We start from the raw sequence: 18,288 nt of genomic DNA on the forward strand, positions 1-18,288 counted from the left end.
GAAAAAAATAATGAAAAAATAAAGGTCCCTTTGGCAAGCACGCTGCCAATTTGACCAAGTCCACCCCGGACCGCGCTCTCACTTCTTCTGTTTCCCCTCCGCAGCAACGAGTACGAATGCAAAATTAAGGACGTCGTGGAGGAGAAGGACAAGGAGGTGCACGCCATACAGAGGAGGTGCAAGGAGCTGCACGAGGACAACAACGTGGGTTTCTTTTTTTTGCGTGCGGCATGTGTAGTGCTGCGGACGGACATATATGTGTGCACGTATTCACGCACACACAAACGCATGCACACACGCGCGTGGTCTCTTCTTCACCCCCGGTGCGCCCCATCGACCCTCCCCCCGTAGATGAACAAAAACGAAATCGCCAAGCTAAACAAACTGCTGGAAGACGCAAATAAGAAAATAAAGAAGAGAGACATGGAAATGTACATACTGCTGGAAGAAAACAAGAAGCAGAAGGAGAAGGCAGCCAAAAAAATGACCAAGGTGAACGAGCTGCTGAACAACCTGCAGAAGGAGTACACGGATAATATTCCGTGAGGCGGAAGCGCAGCACTGGGGGAGCTGTTTTTTTGGGCCCCATAAATTTGCCCTACTATTTGGCCCATTATTTGTGCCCTATTTTTCTTTGGTTAGTCCTTTGCGTGGAGGGGAATATGGGGGCCTGCTTGAATGCCGCGCGTGGTCCCCTCATTTATCCCCGTCGAATGATCAAGATTGAAAATTTGTTGCCCAAAAAAATTGCACCTTTGCGGTGCTCAGTTTTGTCCCCCGTTTGTCGCTGGTTTGTTACTCGTTTTCCATCTCCTTTGTCACTTTTTTTCCATCCCTTTTGTTCCATTTTTTCCATCCTTTTTGTCCCCTTTTTTCCATCTCCTTTGTCACTTTTTTTCCATCCCTTTTGTCCCCTTTTTTCCATCTCCTTTGTCCCCTTTTTTCCATCCCTTTTGTCCCCTTTTTTCCATCCCCGTTGTCACTCGTTTTTTGTTTTTCTTTTTCCCCCCTCTACATTTTCAAAGCGCGCGCGCACACGGGGAGCACTTCCCGCTTGTTTCGTTTGCCCATTTGTTCAGTGGGGGTCGTGGAAGAGGCAAGGTAGGTACATGCTTATGTGTACACACACGTGCCGCTATCCAACGCGGCGATAAAATATTTGCAACGATGAGTGCGAACAAACCCCATTCTCAGTAGTCCTCATCGGAGGATGTCAAAACGTCATTTGGCGTAAAGACCTTCACATTTTTTAAAGCGTCTTCATCACTTCTGGATGGTGCGGACATTTTTTTAAAGGCAAGGTCAGTCAACATGGATTTGTTATCCCCCGGATGTTTTGCCTTCTTCTGCGACACATCAAAGATGGAGTCGTTCATTTTTCTTTTCATTTTTTTCATTTGGACATCATTATGGAGGTTGTTGCTGCGAATAAAGTTTTCCAGCTCTTGATCCACTTTTTCCTTTTTGTTATTTAAGTGGCAGTAAATGAGGAAGGCAATTCTTTTTTCGGATGGCTGTATGAACGTTATGGCTTGTCCTGCGCAAAAAAAAAAAAAAAAAAAAAAATGTGCAGGTGAAAAGGGGCTCTTTTTTGTGTGTGTGCCATTTTGGCTAGCTGCGCAAAAGTACGCACTGAAGCCGTGGAGTAGGGAACCAAGGACGTGGTGAAGCGGTGAGGCACATGACTGCTCCACTGCTTCGCTCCCGTTGCTCTCCTCACCCCGGTTGTTCATCCGGGAACACCTGCCTATCCTGTGCACGTAAACGAAGATGTCGTTGGGGCAGTCGTAGTTGATGACAAAGTTCAAGTCGATGATGTCGATGCCGCGCGCCATCAGGTCCGTGCTGACCAAAATTTGCGTTTTCTTTTTCTTCAAGCAATCCAATTTGTATAGCCTCTCCGTCTGGTCTATGTCTCCATAAATGTAGTCAAAAGTTATGTGCCTGAGCGAGATTTCCCTTTTCAATTTTTCATATAAAATCATCACATTTTTTTTGCTATTACAAAAAATAAATCCTTGGCCACTTGGGGCACAGGCATGCACACAATTGATCAAATAATCATACTTAGCATGGTCCTCTAGGATGTAAAATTTTTTATCGATTAAAACGTTGTTCTCGCCCACCTTGATGATGATAAATTTTTTATTTAAGTACGGCTTTGCTATTTCACATGATTGCTCCGAAAAGGTGGAGGAAAAAAATCCCTTCATCGCGTCTGCCCTTATATTTCGAAGTATGGACGTGACGGAGTGTACAAACTGCCTCGAAAAAAGTCGGTCAAATTCGTCCAAAATGACATACTTTATCTTCGTAAGGGAGAGATACTTTTTATTAACAAAATTGATTAACGTTTTTACATTTGCAATTATGATGTCCACTCCTCGGTGAATGTCGTCATATGCATTTTTGTAATTTATTCCGCTGAATAGGATACACGATTTTAATTTGTTCAAACAGAGTTTGTTAATTTGGTCATATATTTGCACACACAATTCTCTCGTCGGGGTTAGTATCAGCGCATGGGATGAGGGGTTTCCTTTACCTTGTTTGGAAGGCCCTGATGGTGGTAGTACCCCGGGTGGAGAAGTCACTGTGTGTTCCTCCTGTTCCTCCTGTTCCTCCTGTTTCTCGTGTTCCTCTTCCGGAGGGTCACTTTCTTTGTGGAAATTTTTTCTTTTTTTTTCCTTCTCAACTTTTTTGTAGTTTCCCAAGTGAATAATCAAAGATATGATGAAGGACAGGGTTTTTCCTGAACCGGTTCTGCTACTAGCTATAAAATCACGACCACTTAAAAAAATAGGAATGACAATGCTTTGGATAGGGGACAAAATGCTTATTGACAAATTGTACATATTTTCCAACACCTCCTTGTCTATCACATTTTTTAATTGCAAAAAGGAAAAAAGGGGCTTCGGAACGCTGAATCCGATAGTTATGATATTATTTTTTTTCTTGTACTCTACACTTTCTTCCAAGGTAAAATCTGTGATGCTGCCATCTGTGACAAATATGTCTTTATTAAATTGGTCCAGCTGCACCTCATCGTAGTTGATATCATTTTCGATTATTTCGTTTTCCCTGTTGTTGTCTCTTCCATTTTGGAAGAAGTCATCCCCGTCATCTTGAGAATCATCACTCATCATGTTCCTGTTGTGGGTTCCCTTCCCTCCATGCGCTTCTGCACGCCGCTTCTCATTTGCTAACTCTTCATTTTTTTTTTCCAAAAATTCGTAAATATCCGCTGTGGCGTCGTTGTCATCTAGACTATCGTCATCGTGTCCACCATCCTCTTCTATATGGTTATCCAATGTGTGACTATTTTTGCTTTCCCCATGAGTTTTGCTTTCCCTGACAAAGTAGGTTCTTGCAGCGTTGGGGGTATTTCTCCTAAGGGGTTCCTTCTCCATACGTTCAAATTTGCTTCCCTTGTTGGATACCGACTTGGCCGCTGCTTCTTCTTCGTCCTTTTCTCGTGATTTCGTCTTTTGCTTCTCCTCCTCCAGTACTTTATTTATTTCCATCATGAATTCGTCCAAGGGGTCGATTTCCTGGTCGCCTGATTCGCCCTCCTTTGCGTCCGCACATTGCTCCGGGGAGCCATCTCCACTACTGGGGTCGCTCATCGGGCTGCTACGAGGGGAAGGGTCACAGTTTGGCGCCTGGGGGGGGCGATTCTCTTCGTATCCCTCCGCGCGAAATGAAGCGAAGCGAACATATAAAGCGGTCGGATAAAGCAAAACCCCTGAATAAGCGCGTAAAACAGAAAAACGGCGCGCGAACAGACTAGAGGGAGGGGGGAGGAAGAAGGAAAAAAAAAAAGAAAAATGGGCGATTAAAATGAGGAACGGGGAAGTGGAAACTGCCTGCACGCAAGCGTGTTCAACAAGTCCGGTTCAACATGTGCATGTCACGTTGGTGACGATTGCACAAATAAAACATCTCTTAGGCACCCAGTAGTGCGCCCACAGGGAGATGTACAAAAAAAAAAGGGGGCGGGGGAATTACAAACGCATGCGCCCCGGGCGTGTGTTGACGCGAAGCAATATGGGCAACATGGATTCACCGTGAAAGCGAGAATGGCGAAGATGCGTTGCGCCGCTTTGGGGATTCACCTGCAAGATGAGCTTCGTGTTGACGGCCAAGTTTAACCCCTAGCCGAGAGATGGGGGCAGAGTAGAGGATGGAAATTTGTTCGCGCATGATCGAGTAGCCACAAGGAGAGTGCAGCCGAGAGATCGCGTTGTGATGGTTGGCATGTTGAACGTATTCTGCGGGTATGCCGTTGGTATTCTGAGCGTATTGTGTGGATGTGCTTTCCGTATTCCATGGGTATGCTTCGCGCATTCTGAGGGTATGCCACGCCTTTTTTGTGCGCATCCTGCGGGTAACCCCTTTGTATCCCCCTCCATCACGTACGTATCCCTCGCGCAGAAGCCCTTTTTTGGCTCGTACTCCCCCTCCGCGTAAATTTTTTTTGGGGGGACTCGCGGCTTTCCAAGGGGAGAGACGAATCTGTTGTTGCGTGCAGTCCCCCCCACACATACACACACGGTAGCCCCGGTTCAGGGGGTCCGAAGTGGCAGGACTGATCCGCATTCGCACCGCATATAGCCACGTCGTATATCACCACACCGCATATCGCCACGCCGTATATCGCCACGCCGCATATCACCACACCGCATATCGCCACGCCGCTTCTCCCCAGCCCAACATGCAGAACAGCACAACGGGGATCAAGAAGATCCCGCCGTTTATGAAGGAGCTGGAGGAGGCGTACAACATATGCCACAGCGGAGCGAACGTGATCGAAAAGTGCTTCTTCGCCAAGGAGGTGAAGAGAAGTATAAACAAGCGGGAAGTGCGTATGTACCAGCTGTGCATCATCCACTACCAACGGAGCAATAGGGAAAAGATTTACAAAATGGCATGCACCCAAGATGACCTAGACATGAGCAATAGCTTCTATGATGGGGAGTTAAAAATGTACATGTCGAAAGACGGCAGTGTAGGGTGCCTATTTTGTAATGAAGAAAAAAAAAGGAGAATCGATTTATTTAAAAATGAAACAAACAATGGGAAATTCTTCGTCACATGTATGAATAACGTACCGATAGGTACAGACACACATAGACGCTTCTTCATGCATGAATCCTTTTGTTCCTTTAATGCCAGCAACACGCTCATGATTTACAGTGCCGAAAGTGATGACATGAAGTTGAAGAAGGAGAGTAGCTTTATCCAAAAAAAAGATGTAGAAATATTAAAAAAAATTAATAATCATATTTATACCGAAACGTTTGGAGAGCAGTTCGACTATTCCTTCTTCAATTTGTTTGTTTACAATTTGATGGACAATACAGTCAAGTACATAACTGTGAAGGATGTGTCGGGGTGTTATTATAGTCCCCAATTTATTGATGACACTTCTTTTGTGTGCCTTTCTTACCGGACCATTCCGTACCGACTGGGGATATATGCCTTTAATGTGAGACCCAACGATCTGTACCTGTGTACACTGAACGATTCGGATGTAGAGCCCTGTGACAGGAGGGAACGTGATGGGAGAGATGGAAAAAGAGGGGGAATTCCCAATGCAGGAGGAGGTAGCCAAGCGAGTGAACGTAACAGAAAGAATCATATTCGTTGTGCTTATGCCAAATTGTCTGGAAAAAATTTCAAACATACAGCTGCGCCGCTGGTAATTAGACACGACGATTCCTGCGTGTTCGTGGCGTGCTTAGTCGTTTTTGCTAAGAATGAGGAATCGAAGCAGCACTTGATGGAATACAGCTTAGTGCTGATAAAGTTGGTGAAGGAGGACGCCAAGACGCGGGCGAAGAGAAATCGAGGAAGCGTACCACAGGAGGAGAAGCACGAAGTGCACATGGAGGGTGGCTTCTACTCCAGTGGTGAGGGAAGTGATGGGACGAATGAATACGAGCAAGCGGGCCATTCTACAAGTGTATCCACAACAAGGGGGGGAACGCCTACCCCTTCCGTGAGTGCTTCGATTCCCCCCAGCCAAGATGACATATGCAACTATAAGAAGGCGGAAACTGAGGTGATCATTCGAGAGGGAAACTATACTGGATTTTTCCGAGGGTTATACACCAACGAAATAAAAGGGTGCTGCTACCCATACCTATTCCTAAACACAATTTTTTATTGTAGCAAGATTGCCATCGCTGTGCATATGTTCACCAAGAAAATACATCGAATTTTAATTCATAACATTTACAACCAGAATGATATAAACACAAGTATCGAAATTATGTGCATAAAGGAGGATAACCTATTGGTGAGTATCCGAAATATGCTTCTTAACGACGTACTGGTGTACTGCCTATTCAACGAATCGAACATAAATGGAGATTACGTATACCTAACGAATGTACGGAGTTATAACCTTGACTTTACAACATACGAAAGTATTAAGAAAAAACAAACGAGCATAATTTATGCCAATGTAAACGACCTATCGGAGAAGCTCTTCATGTTATTGAGCCAAATGGAAACATCACTCTTTAATGAGAAGCATCCATACATCAGGAGAAAAAATGCCACATTTAACATGCTATACGAGAGTGAATTAGAATATCAACATGATGTACAAAAGAGGGGCTTACATCTACCAAACTTTAATCTATTCAATGGAAAAAATAAAAGGAACCTAATTTTGTATATCCATGGAGGACCTTACTGTACTTGTCTAAATGAGTACAGAAACGTTTTCATATTTTTTGCCTCCTGTGGATTTGATGTGCTATGTGTTAACTATATTGGCTCGCTAGGATTTTCAGAAAAACCAAAAATTTTAAATGGGCATGTAAATTCTATCGAAATTAAGGATATCATAGATACGTTTAAAAATTTTTACAATTATTTTGGAGACTATGAGAATGCCTACCTGTACGGTGCATCTTACGGTGCCTTCGCCTCGTGTGCAATTTTAACTAAGTGTAATTTATTTAAAAGCTGTTGTGTTATCAACGGGATATACGATTGGGTACTTTCCGCTCATTCGAGTGATGTTCCTGATTATTTCTTAAATTTATGTTTAAACAAGAGTGCAGAATATGATTGCTTTTTTAGTAAGAATGACTATGGCAGTATGTACGAGATGTCTCCTGTGCACTGCGTACAGAATATTTGCGCTCCTATTTTGATTGTTGCCTCCAAGGACGACTTGCGTGTGTCTTACCATAATAGCCTCTGCTTGTACAGGCGCCTCCGCGCGCTTAAGAAGAAGTGCAAGCTTTTCCTCTTCGACGACTGCACGCACTCCGTGAAGAACATGGCCTTCGAGGAGACCCTCCTCATGAATGTCGTCCTCTGGTTTTACGACTACGACAGTAGGAAGAAGCGATAGGGCGGCAGTGCTATGGAGAGGCATGAAGCGCCAAGCGGAGGCACACCTGACATATAGTCGCCTCCCCACTGCGAAATGTGCAAAATGTGCAAAATATGCAAAATATGCAAAATGTGCAAAATCTGCGAAATTCATATAACCCACATGACGCTCTAAACCATAACCCTAAACCCTAACCCTAAACCCTAACCCTAAACCCTAACCCTAAACCCTAACCCTAACCCTAAACCCTAACCCTAAACCCTAACCCTAACCCTTAACCCTAAACCTCAATCCACTTAACCCGCTTCTAACCCGGGACAGACTTCCCCCCATTTGGAAGTCCACAAAATGGGGACGTCACCCACATGGCAGCTTCCCCTTTGCGGGGAACCTAGCTCTTTTACTAAAAAGTTTTTAAAAAAAAAACTCTTCGACACGAATGCCGCGAATGGAAAGGTGTACCCATCAACCGCGCGTACCGCTTCGCAAGAAACGCGTGTGGCTCCACCCCGCTGCTGTGTCGAGGGTCGGACAGGAAGCCGCGTCACCAGCTCTTATTCAACTTATCCTCGTCGTAGTCCTCCTCCGTTTTGAGGATCCCGTTTTCTAGGGAGTAGATTAGTTCTCGGGCCTCCCTAAAGGGAAGAAGAAAAAAAAAACACGTACATATAGTATGCACACATATATATATGTATGTACGCATATAGGCATTATGCATATATGTACATATGCACATATGCAGATGTTTTGTTCTGTGCCGCGGAGGGCGAATGTACTTGCGCGTCTTCTCTTCGACGATGTTGTGCAGGGGGAGATTGTCTCTATCTGCAGGGAAGGAAAAAAAAAAAAACACATATATATATATATGAACATATGAGCGCGTACATACGTGCGCTACACACGTGGATGTATGTATGCGCGCGGAGGAGGAGGCTTCACAAACCGCCGAGCTAACCCCGTATCCACGGATGCTCCGCGAGCTCGCACAGAGATGGGCGCAAGTCGTAGTCCTTCTCCAAGCACTGCTTTATGAAGTCGAAAATGGGACTCCCCAATTTGCTATACTGTGTTTTCAAATGGGTCAAGGAAAATTCCTCGTGTGCAATTTTTGAATATGTTTGCAAAGCGTCTTTGCTAAAGAATGGAAAAGAACCAGTCAACATAAAGTAGAGTAGGAGACCAATGTACCATGTGTTATTCTTGTCATGATTTAATTTTTTGATTTCCTGTGGGGATCTGATGAAAAATAATCCATATAAGTCTCCGTTGTAGTCTATGTTGTCATATTTTTTATCTTTGCTTAAGAGACTGACTCTCACTTCGTCCCTTTTTTGGTCCTTTAAATAGATACAGTAGCCGTTTAGATTTCCGTGGTGTATATTTTGTTTCTCCAGGAAGGACATGGCGATTATAATTTGGAAGAACCACTCTGCTAGGAGGCGCTCGCTGATGACGCTGTCGTTGTCCAGGAGGCTGTCCGTCATGAATCCTCCGCTGCGGGGGGGAGGCGCAGTGTGATGAGTGGCAGTCGAAGTGGTAGTCAAAGCGGTAGTGAACGCGGTAGTCGAAGCGGTCGTCAACGCGGTCGTCAACGCGGCAGTCAACGCGGCAGTCAACGCGGCAGGGGGGCAAACGTGAGGACCGCCTCTCACATGCTGATTGCCCCTACTTACGTGCAGCGCTCCATGACGACATGCACGCTTTTCGCGTCCTCGTACATATTGTAAACTTTAAGCAAGTAGGGCGGCATTTTGCTCGTGGTGTCATAGGTGAGCATCCTCAGCTTTGACAGATGATCGAAGGTAGCTCCGTACAACACGTCTCTACGCAGCCTGCGGACGATTCTCCTCTCCCCCTTGCGCAAAAATTTGCAGGAGTATAACTCCAAGTCGTCTCTGACGTTTATGTTCGTGTCCACCATGTAGCCATGGTGGAAATACTTGGTATGCTTTTCTTTCGAGGCGTAAAGGATTCCCATTGGGTGAAGCGGGTGCGGGTTGGAGGGGCAGAAGACAGGCAGAAGCTAGGTGGACGCGAGGCAGAGGCTAAGTGGACGCGAGGCAGAGGCTAGGTGGGCGCGAGGCAGAGGCTAGGTGGGCGCGAGGCAGAAGCGAGACGGCTCGTTAAAGCAGGGAGGGGGCGAACCGTGGCTCAAAAATTTAAAGCAAAGAATCGCAGGGACACCAAAGAGACGCTGATACTAAATCAAAACGTGTTGCACGATCCACCCATCGGTGCATGTATGCACATTTACTTGCATGCATGCAGTGGCGCGCGTCTTGGTGAACCCCTGGGGGAGGCGGAATGGTCGATCGAATCGCATGCACAGGGAAGTGCAGGGCAAGGATAAAAACCAAACAGATTGCGAAAACGATGTTATTCTCCAAATGATGTGGGTCACGAACGTGTAAATTAAATACGGAAAGAGGGAAGTAAAAAAAAAAAAAGACTTTCGTATTCTTTTGGAACCCACCAAATGGACAACTTAACGGAGTCGACGGAAAAAAAAATATTGCACTCGACTTGCCAATCCGGGAAAACTAAAAATGTGCATTATGTTTTTTTTTTTTAAATGTATTTTTCTTTTTTTTTTTCCCCCTTTTTTGCCCCATCTAATAATTTGCTTTTGCACTGGGCGAACGTGGTGCCCTTCACGCTGGTCAAATGGGGAGCGCGAATCGATCGGGGTTATACGCTGGTTGGAGTTGCGCACTGGTTGGAGTTACACACTGGTTGGAGTTACACACTGGTTGGAGTTGCACACTGGTTGGAGTTATATTTATATTGCGATACCCACGGGGGCAGCTCCAAAGTGCGAATGACTCATGTGTGCGCTTCCCCCCTGGGCAAAGTACATCACCCGTGAGCATACGCGTAGAGGTGCGAGTTGAAAATATATGCGTCGGGCGACTCGTCGAGTTTTCCCCGCCATTGCAGCTTCGGCGCAAAGGGGAAAAACACAGTTGCAGAAAACTCGCACATGTATATATACGTACAGATGTATATATATGTACATGCATATACAAATATATATATATACATATACACACGAAGAGAGTCACCTTCGCGGAGCAGGGGTGAGTGTTAAAATTTGCCGAGTGCGATGTGCGCATGTGCGCGTTGTGTACTTTTATTTCTTCCTGTGGTGATAATTTCGTGTCCGCCTCCGCATCACCACTCCGTATGCACATACGCACAAATCGATTTGTGCGCATATTTCTGGAAGGTAACGCCGATAAGCCAACACGCCTGTGCATGCGGAGTGGCGACGCGATTAAAAGTGGATAAAAACGGGAAAAAAAAAGAGTAATTTTTGAACAAAAAAAAAAAAAAAAAGGAATCTCTCCCACAAAAAGGCCTACCACAACGTTGTTGTGCTTGATGATCCCCTCTTTTTTCACTCTCTTAGCAAATCGTGGTGACTGGTATGCTCACCTGTTGCCATACCCCAATTTGACCAAATGGCTAAGTGTAGCAGCGAACGGTCTGAGGGGGACGTAGGCTAACTCTGCGCAAAGGTATAAGCATATGTATGTGGACATGTACATGCGCGCGCATGGGCAGGCAAACGTTCACGTGAGCGATGAAGAGGGGATCCTCCTATTCCCACTCCCGGTGAGGGGAAATCATTCCAAAGTTTAAGTCGATCGAAATGTCGTCGTGAAGGTTTTTTCGAAATGGGCAAATCGTTTTGTGGTGGTGTACACAGGAAGGACACCTGCACGAAGGGATAAAAAGAAAAAAAAAAAAAAAAAAAAACAAAAAAAAAAAATCATATATTTGTGAACAAAATTTTTTTGCGTCATAATTACGTTGCGAGTGAACTCTTTTGGCACATTTATGAAGTTTGTAGGAGCTGCTAAGTTAGGATGTTTTGTCCTGTACATTCAAGTACACATATCTTTTATGTGCATGTGCACCTATTCGCGAATGCTTTTTTTGTTTTATCTCTCCTCCATTTGTTTGTTCTCCCCCCCCTGAAGAGGTTACACGTGATTGAATAGTTCTCTGTGCCTTTGTGGAGATTTTTTTTTTTTTTCCACTTGTTTTTGTTCGGTTCATATGGCGTCAGCGTAAGGTTAAAAAGAAAAAAAAATAAAAACAACCAGGTTGTAGATAAAAAAAAGGGACATTTTTTTACTTCACGCTGGGCTCAGCAAGGAGCTGTTAAGCGGTACAACTGATGGAATGACGAAGCGGTCTGGTTGTACGTATGGGTATATCCTCACCTGAAGGTCATGCGTGGATAAATGCGCATGCCACGAGAAAGAAACATATTTTCATAGAAATTGAGAAAAGCATACAGCTTCGAATGTGTGACTCCTTTTCCTTTTGATCGCCAACTAAAAAAGTGCACAACTTAACGACTGCGCGAAAGGGGGGAGAAGCAACCACCTGAACAGATTAACACACGTAGTAGAAGGATGAAAAAAAATTCAAAGGATTTAAAAAACACATCAATGAATTTGAGCTTGCTGAATGGGGAAGCGAACGCAGGAGGGGACGCAGCGGAGGTGGACGAGGAGGACGATTTGGGGCTGGAAGCAGGTGTTGACAACATACGAAGGAAAAATCTGGCCAAGTTAATCAGCTTGGATAGGGGTGTAGGGCTAGCCCAATTTAAAAGGTTTACTCAATTGAAGACGTTAGGGAGGTCAGGGGGTGCTGCATATGAAGCGGCGTGCCAGGTGGAAGGGGACACGCAAGAGGGAGAGGCGCAACCAGCATGCCCAGGGGACACGCAAGAGAGAGAGGCGCAACCAGCATGCCAAGGGGACACGCAAGAGGGAGAGGCGAATCCAGCATGCCAAGGGGACACGCAAGAGGGAGAGGCGAATCCAACATGCCAAGGGGACCCCCTCGATGATTATCCCCCATATAAGAAGCCCGGTAGCACCTACCTGAGAAAAAACAACGGAAAAACAAGCTCGAAAGGAACGGAAAAGTGTGACGGGAGTCCAAAGGTGAAACGAAAATTTGGCGCGCTCCTAGAAATGATAGGCAAGAAAAAAGGCACCATAAATTATGATGACCACAAAAAAGGGGAGGCCGGAAGTTCGACCGGTTGCACCCCATTCGGTGGAAGCGGAATTTCCCTGACCAAGTCAGGCGATGAGATAAGGTGTCCAAAGGGGGTGAGCGACGGGTTGCCTTTTTTCACCACAGAAGGTTGCCAATCAGGGAGGAAGGAATGTCTATACAAGTGTGAAAATCGTGGGGGAAGTTTGAAGGAGGCGCGAGGTGGGCCAGCCAGAAAGGAAAGGAGAGAAGCGCAAGACGGGGCAGGTGCGAAAAGAGCAGAACGGGCAGATTTGGAACATGGAGAAGAGTGCAAAAGGTGCAAAAAGTGTGAAGAGTGCAAAAAGTGCCAAACGTGTGAAGGGTGCCAGACGTGCGGTGAATGGGAAGAGGTGAAGGGGCTCGCCGCTAGCGAAGCAGAGCGTGTCCACCACTCCCATCGCGCTTTCCGTGGGGAGAGGAACATCGCGCCGTGCCTAGAGAACATAAAACAACTGCTGCACCTGTGCGATGAGCAAATGAAGGACCTGGTGCACATCTCCAACTTTGAGATAGACCTAGACATTAACTCATTTTACTATAATTTTGTTAAAGAAAATAGCGAGAGCTCTATATCCACATACAACATAAATCACAGTAAAAATATTTTCGACGTAAAGCAATTCAAAAAATATTTAAATGAAAAAATAACAACGTATAAGCAGACCTATTCTCTCAATTGGGGAACATATGTATGCAACATTTCTGTTCAAGAGAGCTGCTATTTTTATTATGATCGATTTGGGGAATCTACCTCTTCGATATACTCCTCTGCTGCATCCCGCGATGGTGCCTTCCTCAGGGGGGGAAAGAGCAACCGTGAGAATACTCCCCTGGGGAGAAGTCACCACACGAGGTTTAATGCAACTCAAAGTAGCAATGTCTGCCATGAGAAGACCAACATTTATGGGTGCACAGAGTTGAACGGAGAACTGAGGGATAACCATGTAATGGAAAAGCTGCACAGATTATACTACCCAAGTGGGGGATGTCCAAATAAAGAAGGATTGAAGGACACCCCTGTAGATAATGCAAAGTTGGAGTCGAAATGGACATGGGAAGGTCCTACTGCGAATATGGAGGAACATCCCCTCGTGAGTAACCACACGGATGTTCATCAAAATGGTAAAGTTGCTCTATGCAGAAGGGAAACAGAAAAGGCAAACATCATAGATGATGTGAATAGGGACCTGATTTTGCACAAAATTGCAGATGGTGAAGAAAAGGAGGAACAGAACACAAAACCGATGGAGTTACATTTTGCTAATAAGTCGAAAAGTAACTCAAAGGTTGAAAACGGACTGAACGTAGAGGACCCCGCAAGTAAGGGTTCCGCCAAGGGGGTCAGCGGTGGAGTGGACGTGGATAGAAGCAAAATTGGTGCATTCAGCACGATGAATGGAGCCTTTGCGGATGACCATACCCCCCCCATGCTCTTTGAAGAGACAAAAACGGGCCCCCCAAGCGATGTCGCAATCTTCCTTTCCGACCAGTCATGTGATTACCAAAACGGTTACGAATTTGAAGATAACAATTTGAGAGGAGGAGGATGTATGTTGGAGCCGGGGAGACTACACGAGGTGACGGACGAAAGTGTGATCAGTGGGGAGAATGAAAACATGGGGCATCGAGGCAGGGGGGAAGCAAGTCAAGAAGAGGAACTAAGAAATGCGTCCACTATGAGCAGTAGCGATATGTGGAACCCAGACCGGGTGATAGCAACAGGGAGTCAGCATTGGGAAGGCTCCTTTAAGGGGAATGGAGTAGGAAGTGATGACCAAGGGAATGCTTCTATGGGGCGAAGGAAGAGCATCCCAAGACAGCTGCTCGTGAAGTTGAAGAAAATGTGTGCGGGAAGAGCGACGGTCGGGGTGCTCAATCGTGGAGTGGAAAATGCCGAGAGGAGCGACAACTATTCTGGCCAAAGCAACAGAACGAAGGAACGAAAGGAGGGGGTAGCGATCGGGGGAACCTCCCTCTGGGAGAATTGCACCAGGAGAAATGTACACAGCCAAGGGAATAGCAGAAGGGAAGAAAAAGACGAAAAAATAGAAAGTGCTCACTTGGATCACGCACGAGGAGATCTAAATGCTCACATTCAGAAGGAGATAAAAAAAGGAAATCACTTACTGACAAATGAATACATCGATAGCACCTTTGATGAAATATATTACATTCAAAGGATTAATGCAGATAACGATTCGATGTTCTTTTTTGCTAGAATTTATCAGATATATATTTTTTCGAAGAAATGGAATAGCAACGACAGTGGTGGCAAGGGTTGTGCGAAGTGCACAAATAAAGGGGGGACCCTCTCTGATGAGTCCGCGCCGTGCCGCACGAACGTTTCTGTGTATGTGCTCATAGTTTTAAAAAATAGCCTCCTTAAATATATCATAAAAAAAAAAATACTTAACGAAATTAGCAGCCGTGTAGACAAATGGAAAAAACATATCATCATAAAAGCTGAGCATATTAAGGACGGTTCCGTGCCGTTGTGTATTCGAATGATTGAAAGAAATGACGATGTGATTGATTACATCGTTAAAAATGTAACATACTTTTTCGATAATTATTTGCGAGATTTCTTCCACCTCCTTGTTGCACATGTGAATGACTTTTTTGGCCTAGGTGAAAATAGGACTCTGGAAAATTATTTTGAACGCTCAAGTAAAAAATTGTATCATTTTGTTCAGAAGAAGAAGGTTCACCTGCGCAACATGTATAATGATATTGTACGAAAAAATGAGGAAAAAAAAAAAAAAACAAGACAAAGCATCCAACCCAACCAAAAAAAGGACCCAAAAAAGGACCAAAAAAAGTACACATTTTGCACATATCTGTTTAAAAGGAAGAAGGAACATAAAACGGGTGACTCTCCTCGTAAGGATGAATATTCATTGCGAAGTTCCATTTTTGAGCCAGCCTTTTATTACATCACCTCAAATGAAGTGGCACACAATTACATCATTTATATGAACCATATTTATTTTAGAAGACTACTTTTGTTGTATCTTTTCGTTTTTGTAGTTTACTTGGTAGTGAGCAGTTGTACAGTGATTGCCCTGTAAAGGGGGGGGTATGTATGTGTGTGAAAAAGAGCTACTAAATGGTTCCCACGTGGAATAATCACGTTGCCACTTGGCACAAATGCTATAGCATAAACTGTAACATAGTCCAATCGCTCATAGAGACGATGCTATCCACAAGTGTTATAGACATGCATGATATTTGCTCGTTTAGGGAGTGTCAACTGTTGGGCTTGATTTATGAGCGATGGTACTACCTCTTCCGTTTTTTTTTTTTTTTTTTTTATTTGTACAATTGATAACCTTTTGGCTAGCTCTTTTTTTTTTTTTTTTAAATCTATGCAAAAAAAAAAAAATTACCCTGTTAGTATATTTTTGTGAACATTTATTTTTCTGCCGTTCCATGGCAATGATTTTTTTTTTGTTGTTTCCTATGTGTATAGGTGCTACAGTGTAATGTTTTGATAGTTACACATGTGGTGGATTTTCCTTTACGCCACTACACCTTTCACCCATTCCGTACAACGTGTTCACGATTTTTTAGCACACACGAAAACGTTGTTTTGTTGAGAGAGAGAATTTTACCAGTAACGGTTATAAGCATCGCGTGACAGTGATCCTATCCTATCAGCGTCATTTGCTAAAATGAAATTGCACGGTTGGGGAGTACTTTCCACTGGGAGGAAGGACAACGGGGGAATGGGAAGCGCAGCTGCTGTGGGGCCAGCTTTGGTACTACTTTTTGGTCGCAATTTTGACTCGTACAGTAATTTGACTCGTACAGGAATTTAACTCGTACACGAATTTGACTCGTTGCACAATTCGGGGCATTGTGCTGGTCCCCAAGAGGTATAAGGCGATACGCACGGATTGTAGGCGAACCACCGCAAGGGCTGCTACGCAGGGGTTGTGCTCTCTTAGCACGTGCTAATAAATAAAAGGTGCAAAATTTGCGATGTGCTATACAGAGGGGTAATTGAAAAAGTGCCCATTTTGCACCATACATTCTTTACCCATTATGAGGGCCTTTTTCCAAATAAGCAGAAAGCGTTTTTAAGGCGCACACGGTGCTGAAGTTTTCCAAGAGAAATTAAACCTAGGACATTCTGCGAGGAGGCGACTGCTCCTTTGTTACACCTATGTAGGCGTGCGTACATATTGCACCTGAGGCACCCTTAAAAATCTCCATACGTGTTGTTCTGACGAAGGGTATGTCCTCTGCATTTCCCAAATGGAGGTATCATATATATGAAGCGTAAAAGGGAGGAGCGAAGTGCCCCACATGCATTTGTATACATATGCACGTGCCCACGTAAGAGTAAATTTTTATGTACACCGAATTGGTCGACTGCACGACACAATCACTCGTTGCACGAACGGATTGTAGAAAAAGATTATCATCAGAAGAAAATAGTTTTCCAGATAAGGGCTTCCCTCCCTTTTGGCTAGATTTAATTTACCCTTGCGCACTACAAACTTCACAGCATCGCATATGCATGAACTATTTTCCTGCATCGAGAGTAGCAAATGAGATGGTACAAAAGGAAGAAAAAGTAAGCAGGTACATTATTACTAATGACATAGTTGAACGGGCTCGCTTCAACTTACTTGGCAGTTTGTTGCCCCCCTCTCCTCCTTACTTTTACCAAAAAAACCGTTGTTTACATAGCACAAAAAAAAAAGAAGGTTATTTCGCTGTACGCCATTTTTCCGGCCATCCCCACCTTCTCTCCACATTTTTGTGTTAAAAATGAAGAGCAAATATACAACTACTGCTAAGCATAATAAGGGGTACATATATAGGGAAAACATACCTGAACAGTTTTTATTTTTTTTTCTTATTTTTTACCTATTAATTGTACTGTACGTGCTAAGAAACACACCCTATAAGAATATAATCCTTCTGTACATTGTGCCTTGTGTGTTGCTCTTTAAAGTTTCCTTTATATGTCTGCCCAGGTTTATACACTTTTTACATGAAAAGGGTAAGCATACGTAGAGCGCTGTTCAGTTGATCGCATAGGGTTGTGTGCGTTTGGGCGAGCACGAGGGGAGATATACATTCACGTTTCACAGATATGTGGGATAACTCCGCAGAGTTTCACTCCAAAATTGCAATTTTGTATACCAATACCGTTATTGTTGTGCGTATATTCCACTTAAGTGTATACAATGGGAATGACGCAAACGGGAAACAAATAAAAAAAATCGCCCTCTCCCACCCATTTTTTCCCCTCATTTCTGCAGGATTATATGGTGTAGATTTGAACAAAATAAGCAAAGGCAAAGTGGCAGAACCGATTGGCCTATTTCCGTCCATTTTGTATTTCATTTTTACACTTTTTTATCAGTTGTTATACTACGATGACCATAAAATTGTTAGCAGATAAGGGGAAAAAAGAAGAAGAAAAAAAAAAGTCGCATCCCTGTGGTGTTTTCCGCACGGTGATGCGTGAAAATATGGAAACCTGGCTGCGCATGTCTGTTATGTGTAAATGCCTCTCATTCTTTTTTTTCCCCTCCCCCCTCCTCTGATGCCTTTGTAGCTGCTAGAGTACAACGCCGGGTTGTTGTCCATAATTTTTATGACCTTTTTGGTAGGCGTACACATTTGTTCAAGTGTACACAATAAAACGCGAAGTGGTAGCACATTTTCCTGCCTATTATTACCCTCACACTTAACAATGCACTTTTGTTTTTCCCCCATCCCCTTTTGACAATTTTGATGAAGGGCTTCATAGATGACATTCTCGAATTGAAGTGGAGATACAAAGTGGTTCTCCCATTTTTCGGTTTTATTCTCTTATAAACAAAAAAGGGATTACAACCCCGCGGGTTGCCAATGTT

General features: G+C 44.2%; 6 protein-coding genes across 6 annotated transcripts in view; 4 read left to right on the plus strand and 2 right to left on the minus strand.

Annotated features, from left to right (window-relative positions):
• PCYB_082810 (hypothetical protein) overlaps nucleotides 1-546 on the plus strand; it is a gene marked incomplete at both ends in the record, with an annotated part of 6,059 nt that extends 5,513 nt beyond the window's left edge. The window contains 2 exons of the mRNA XM_004222019.1: nucleotides 105-204; nucleotides 352-546. Of these exons, the coding sequence (XP_004222067.1) occupies nucleotides 105-204; nucleotides 352-546 (295 nt within the window). The remainder of the gene's footprint in view (nucleotides 1-104; nucleotides 205-351) is intronic.
• A 646-nt stretch (nucleotides 547-1,192) lies between these two features.
• Nucleotides 1,193-2,695, minus strand: PCYB_082820 (ATP-dependent RNA Helicase; the record flags this gene model as incomplete). The annotated part of the gene is made up of 2 exons (XM_004222020.1): nucleotides 1,193-1,537; nucleotides 1,721-2,695. Coding segments are annotated over 2 exons (1,317 nt in total), but the record flags the coding sequence as incomplete, so codon positions are not given.
• A 2,025-nt stretch (nucleotides 2,696-4,720) lies between these two features.
• Nucleotides 4,721-7,372, plus strand: PCYB_082830 (peptidase; the record flags this gene model as incomplete). The annotated part of the gene is made up of 1 exon (XM_004222021.1): nucleotides 4,721-7,372. Exon 1 carries the CDS (start codon nucleotides 4,757-4,759, stop codon nucleotides 7,370-7,372), a length of 2,616 nt encoding a protein of 871 aa, XP_004222069.1. The 5' UTR covers nucleotides 4,721-4,756.
• A 932-nt stretch (nucleotides 7,373-8,304) lies between these two features.
• PCYB_082840 (protein kinase) lies at nucleotides 8,305-9,332 on the minus strand (the record flags this gene model as incomplete). The annotated part of the gene is made up of 2 exons (XM_004222022.1): nucleotides 8,305-8,848; nucleotides 9,028-9,332. 2 exons carry the CDS (start codon nucleotides 9,330-9,332, stop codon nucleotides 8,305-8,307), a joined length of 849 nt encoding a protein of 282 aa, XP_004222070.1.
• Nucleotides 9,333-11,814: 2,482 nt separating this feature from the next.
• On the plus strand, nucleotides 11,815-15,483 carry PCYB_082850 (hypothetical protein; the record flags this gene model as incomplete). Its single annotated transcript, XM_004222023.1, has 2 exons — nucleotides 11,815-12,409; nucleotides 12,524-15,483. The coding sequence occupies 2 exons, from the start codon at nucleotides 11,815-11,817 to the stop codon at nucleotides 15,481-15,483; spliced, it is 3,555 nt and encodes a 1,184-aa protein (XP_004222071.1).
• Nucleotides 15,484-16,899: 1,416 nt separating this feature from the next.
• Nucleotides 16,900-18,288, plus strand: part of PCYB_082860 (N-acetylglucosamine-1-phosphate transferase) — a gene marked incomplete at its 3' end in the record, with an annotated part of 2,592 nt that continues 1,203 nt past the window's right edge. Inside the window, exons 1-5 of the mRNA XM_004222024.1 lie at nucleotides 16,900-17,087; nucleotides 17,114-17,426; nucleotides 17,689-17,819; nucleotides 17,988-18,038; nucleotides 18,173-18,233. Coding sequence (XP_004222072.1) covers nucleotides 16,938-17,087; nucleotides 17,114-17,426; nucleotides 17,689-17,819; nucleotides 17,988-18,038; nucleotides 18,173-18,233 — 706 coding nt within the window. The 5' untranslated portion in view covers nucleotides 16,900-16,937. The remainder of the gene's footprint in view (nucleotides 17,088-17,113; nucleotides 17,427-17,688; nucleotides 17,820-17,987; nucleotides 18,039-18,172; nucleotides 18,234-18,288) is intronic.

This window comes from Plasmodium cynomolgi, chromosome 8, assembly GCF_000321355.1.
Source record: "Plasmodium cynomolgi strain B DNA, chromosome 8, whole genome shotgun sequence".
Classification (NCBI taxonomy): domain Eukaryota; phylum Apicomplexa; class Aconoidasida; order Haemosporida; family Plasmodiidae; genus Plasmodium; species Plasmodium cynomolgi.